We start from the raw sequence: 6,091 nt of genomic DNA, 5'->3' as shown, positions 1-6,091 counted from the left end.
TAGTGTTTCTTTGTAGAGCAAGATGGATATCATTAATAAATAAGAGAAACAAAACTGGTCCAAGATGAGACCCTTGCGGGACTCCCGAGGAAGCCGCAAAGGGACATGATTTAATTTTATTTTGACTATTTGTTTTCTGTCAGAGAGAAAGCTGGATAACCAATTCAAGATAGTTCCGGTGAAACCATAATCCATTAGTTTCCTTAACAGTATTGTGTGATATACTTTATTGAAAGCTTTAGAAAAATCAGTATTCATTGAGTCTACTTGGTGTCCAGAGTTTATATCCCTTCCATTGGACAATTTCTCTTCGTATGACGCCAGACAGTTGGCGATCACGCAGTGCGGGCTCGGTGTGGTCATGTGGGGTCTAGCCTTTAAGTGTGTGATCGGGTATGGCACTGGCTTATTGTAGAAGCTGAAGGGCTTCCTTCCTTTCATATACCTTTTTATACTTAAATCTTATCTGACAGACTTGTACAGCCACATCTCTCAAAGGACTATATTTTCTTCTTATATTTCCATTAAAGTGTGTATCCCCAGCATCCTAGGGTGCTTCCTATTCACAATATACATATCCCTCTTCTTCCTAACAATATTATATGGCCGTTTGCTGATGCACAGTTATCCTGTGAAAATTCACTTGTCCTACAATCTAATGTACACTACCTGGGTATAGAGTCACCATATAAGGGTGAAAAGCTAAGAAACTAACAGATGTTACAAATTTCTCCTTAGGTTACTTGACAATAGATCGACAATCCAATTCATCCAATCAAAAATACTATGAAAAATATTAAACTCTCCTTTTTACATTTCAAACCAAATAACCCACAATGATCTCCACATCCGATTCGTAATTGACATAATCAAACCCCAAAAACAACCACAAAAATTTAAACCTTCAGCTTGTCCAAAACAGCTTCCTTGTCCCAAAATTCCTGAAAATCCCACAGGTCGTTTGAAGCAGTTATGGCCAAAATGTTTCTTGGATTGATTGACTCAGTATGAGGAAATATCACTGCTGAGTGGTTTCTCTTATCAAGTGTAATATGCTAGATTTTCATTGTGTCAATTATCACATTTGCTTGTTGTGACTAAAATCACCATTGATAAATTCATAATAAATATAAAAAAATTATTTAATTAATATTTAATGTTTACCCTGAAACATTAGATTTAAATAATGCTGAATTGTGCTGAAAACTATATTTTTTGCATATTAATGGATTGTTTTAATGAAATTGTCATAAGTAAAAAACAATTTGTAAAATATACTTCTATTGTGTTTACAGACAAAACAAACTATAGAAAAGCTTCAAACCATAGTTTCTTCCGATGGTAGATTTAGAAATCTTAGAGATGCCTTACATAGGTGTGATCCTCCTTGCATCCCTTATCTTGGGATGTATTTAACCGATCTTTCATTCATTGAAGAAGGCACTCCAAACTTTACCGAAGACGGATTGTTGAATTTTTCAAAAATGAGAATGGTATGTTAATACAAAAATAGTTGTATAACTGTTAAAAATTTGATCTTTTGTGCTTTTAGATTGCACATGTAATTAGAGAAATCAGACGTTTTCAACAAACCCCATACAAAATAGAATTGATTACAAAAGTTACAAATTATCTCCTAGACCCTGCACTCCTATTAGATGACGACGAACTTTATCAAATGTCATTGGAAATTGAACCAAGAACTTCTAGGCTCAGCGCCTCAACCATAACAACTCTTCCAACTTCATCACAATCAACAAGATAAGCCTTAAAGTTTTAATGAAGTATATACAAAATACCTCATAATTAATAAGGATGGTTTCTGTGGAACATTATCGTATTCTTCAAAGTGATTTGTCAAAAATATAAATTATACTAATAATTTAACAATTTCTTCTAGTCTTCCAAATTGTAAAATCGATCAGAAGTATATATATTAAGCTTATTAATTAAACTGCTTTTGTAGACAATCAGAAAATATATTTACTTCTTATATACAATCAAATAAATATATTCTCAAAAATATGCAATATAAAAAAAAGCTTCTTATGAGACAAAACTAGACAATGAGGGAAGACAGAAAGAATTGTATTCTTCAAAATTTGCTAATGTTTCCATGTATAGCTCAATTACTGACATTAAGTTGGCTAGATTCATTTGTTCCAATAAGTAATAACTTTTTATGGGCGTAATGTCAAAAAAATGCAGTTTGAAACTATTTTCCTAGAAGAAAATTTTAATAGATGTTTAATTACATTATAAACTATTAACAATAATTGTTTTAAACTGTTAATAATTATTATTTTAATTTAATTATTTATTTTTCAGTGCGACAATCATTATTTTATCAAAGATGTTTAAACGAAAATTTTACTTGTATTATATTTCAGAACTCCAACTCTTAAACTCAGTAATGGCTATTAATTATAAGGAACATTTGTGAATAACAGAAAATTAAAATTATGTCTAGGCCAGTGGTGAAGCATATTTATTTAATGAGTGAAACCATTTTTTTTTCTTTATTTGGAATTGGTGTGTAAAAAATGTTTCGTTTTAATTCTTTTCAAAATTATCGATGCCTTTTATAGGTGAGATTTTATTAATACTATTTATTTACATTGGAATAATTAAATTGTATTCCTCCTAATTCTAATTTAGGGTCCATTACAACTATGCACATGCCTTCTTCTTATGCCTTCTAATGTCAATCAGGGTAAAAACGTTAAAAACGTTTTAAAAAATATATATATTATAAAAAAAATTTAGATTGTAATCGGCTGAGATTTGGAGAAATTAGTAAATGTAATCATAAACATATCGATTGAAAAAATTGCATTGATTTTTAGTTTAATGTTTAAACAATCATGATTAACATAAAAAATGACCATTAAAAATACATTGCAAAAGATTAAAAACCATGCATATTAAACTAATAAGGATTTAGCTAACTTTTGAACATATTAAACTATTAGACATATATGAATTAGATAATACAAAACATGAGGTGATGCCATTTAAAAAAAAAACAATAAAAAAAAAACTATTGTTAATTGAAAACATATTTCTACTTAATAGAGCCCAATATTATTTCTTTATCCAAACATAAGTAGTTTTAAGACTATAACAACCTTAATTGTACAAAATGTTTGATACCAACTTCTCATAGTCTACAACAAACACAAATAACGCATTCGGTTGTTCATATTTTATCGATTTTTCCTACAAAAACTAATAGTGTTTAGATTTTAAGAAATAAGAACTCCTTCCATATGTCACAAACGATATCATCGTGGAAAATATCATAACTACTATGGGTTACTCTACTAAAGCATATCATGTCATAGGCTGTGGAAGCCTCACAAATAATTTTACTATTCCATAAACATTCATCTTTGTACATAAGCATAATTTAAACAGCCATATACTGGTGTATATCAAATGTTGTTACACATACCTAGTAATTACTCAAGGACTTGTGCTTATCAATAAATGCAAGTTGGTGAGTTCAGAGTATTAGAGATGTTTTTAACTTTATAAATCCACTTTTGGGTGATACAATGCGTTTTAAAAAATTTAATTAATGATAACAATTAGTTAATAGATCTTTCAAGAAGAAACTATAATAATAATAATACACATTTCTTATTAGTTGTCTTAATATTAATTTTTATGCAAAGAAGGTTGAGAAGAAAAATTAGTGTCACGAGCAGGACTCGAACCCACATTTGGATTAATACCCCAGATTTTATAGGTTCGAGTCTCCCTTGTGCCACTAGTTTTTCATCATAATCCTCTTTTCATAAAAATTAATAAATAATACACAACTTATACTATTTATAATTAATTTTTTTTAAATTAGTTTTTGTTTAATAGGAAAAAACTTCATTAGTGAGTTATTCTGTCAAAATTAAATAACCAATGAATACGTGAGTGACTTATCTCACTTTGTTAATTATACCTACATAATTAATGTTGTGAATTGACAGATATATTAAATATTAGTATATTAAATTCATTTTTAAACTATTCCCTTTCAAAACTTGAAAGCATAGAGATTTTAAAATATAGTATTTCTATCTCACACAAGAAAACATCTCATAAATGACCTCAGAATTTATAGTGAATTAATTAGGCTCCATCACTAATAATTTGCACACAAAAAAATTATTGTACACATATATGTTCAAAAGTTAATGGCGTATTTTTTTCTTATTTAGTTAGAATGATAAAACTGTAGACCTAAGTCAAAAAGTTACAGTTGTAAGTACTTCTGCTTCACCATTGGTGAGAACGAATGGTGTTAAAGTGAATATAGTTTAAAAAAAAAAATCAAAAGTCAAATCCTCACATGTTTGATTTTGTTGGGAAAAAATTTTTCTAAACCCCTTGTAAATGTAGGATATGTATTGTAATTATACTTTCAATGTATGCATAATTCATGAAATGATTACGACGGTTTTTCTTCAAGAAGAGTAACAGTAGAAAAGTTTTAAATTGTTGAATTAAAAACATATGTGTGTAAATGTTCGTTGTGTGTGGTTGAGTGTGTTTGAGAATTAGTTTATCAATAGTTGTAGTAGCAATATTAATATTGCAGTAGTAGTAGTAGTAGTACGTTAGAAATTTAAAAGAAGTAAATGTTAAACATTACTAGTATTTTTCTTGTTAGATACCTATTTATTTTTCTTCATTGTACATTTATTTTACTAGGAAATAGTAAAAAAAAAACAATCCTACCCTGTTTGTATATATTGTAAATACGTTTTTTAACAAATATTAAGAAGGTACAGACACATATTTTTTAATATAAAAATAACAAAAAATCATTTTCTGTTAACTATTTTATTGCTTTAATAGTACAAAAGTATAAAAAATTATGGAATTTATTTTCATATAAATTGTTTCTGTATTAATATATGAAATTATATATATAAAAAATATATATTTAAGGTTGAAATGTAATAGGTAAAAGTTAACATGGTGTTTTAAAATGATATATGCATTAATTTTAATTGTTGGTGTTACACCCTGTAGACAAATATTGTACAACCTATTGTGATTGAAATAAATGTTCAAAGCTTATACAGTTTAAACTATTAGTTACAATTGAATAATTATCTGCAGTATTTGCTATCGTCTTTCATTATTTTGTACATAAATACTTATCTTATTACACATGTTTGTATAGATGTTACTTATGACCAGTTGTTTATTTTGTAAAAAAAAAATAATAATATAATATAACTGAAAAAAATTATTAGCCTAGTAAAATACTAAGAGGTGCTAACATTGAATTACATAAATATCAAGAGTTAGTAGAAGAATCATCATTATGGTTGTGAATATATTTCCGTCAATGTTATGAAAATCAAAATTGTAAATTACTTGATAATCTTTATCAAGATATTTATCATTAAATCGATTTAAAAACTGAGAAGCAATTTGTAAAAATGGGTGCTGATGTTCAAGTTTCAAAAACAAATCAATGTCAACATTTTACTTTTTTTTACTTTCTGTCATTTTTGTAATTCATAGTTATAGAATATAAATTAATATTAGATAATTTATTAAGTAACCCATGTATTAGATGAGGATAAAAAAAATATATTAAAAGCAATATTAAAAACAAATTTTTCAAAAAAACAACCTGAAAATGGAACTTTTATCTCAGCACTCGTGTTTCACTTGTAAGATTTATCTCTACAGATAAATCAGATATATCCATCAACAATCACTTAAATTTTAAAATTGACACTACTTATTTTTTAATAATGAAAATTATATGGTAAACCAGAAATATTGAACTTGAACTTAGATGTTTATATATTTTTGTGTTAGCTTTTTAATAACTCTATTTGTTGAAGAACAAAAGTAAATACCTGAGGCAAAGCCTTCTTTCCTAATGTAAAATGTTTTTTTGTTTTTCAACCTGTTCCTTTAAAATTCTTTAGTAATTATACTTCTTTGAAAAATTGCAGAAATGACAATTGAAATTAAAAACGTCAAATTTAATCCGAGGAAAATTGAAATTCTTTCACAGATTAATCATATATTGTAGGGAAGATGAAACAACTATTTCTCTATGGCCATC

The 6,091-nt window shown here is 27.4% G+C and overlaps 1 protein-coding gene across 2 annotated transcripts in view; it reads left to right on the top strand.

The window, feature by feature from the left end:
- Positions 1-2,260, top strand: part of LOC106663857 (ras-specific guanine nucleotide-releasing factor 2-like) — a 116,142-nt gene extending 113,882 nt beyond the window's left edge. For both annotated transcript variants that reach the window (XM_014389052.2, XM_014389051.2), the window contains 2 exons: positions 1,296-1,493; positions 1,553-2,260. In XM_014389052.2, coding sequence (XP_014244538.1) covers positions 1,296-1,493; positions 1,553-1,765 — 411 coding nt within the window. In that variant the 3' untranslated portion in view covers positions 1,766-2,260. The remainder of the gene's footprint in view (positions 1-1,295; positions 1,494-1,552) is intronic.
- The last annotated feature ends 3,831 nt before the right edge of the window (positions 2,261-6,091 follow it).

The sequence above is a fragment of the Cimex lectularius genome, unplaced genomic scaffold (assembly GCF_000648675.2).
Source record: "Cimex lectularius strain Harlan isolate CLEC.00 unplaced genomic scaffold, Clec_2.1 scaffold41, whole genome shotgun sequence".
Taxonomy (NCBI): domain Eukaryota; kingdom Metazoa; phylum Arthropoda; class Insecta; order Hemiptera; family Cimicidae; genus Cimex; species Cimex lectularius.
This window is presented reverse-complemented; position numbering and strand designations above follow the sequence as displayed.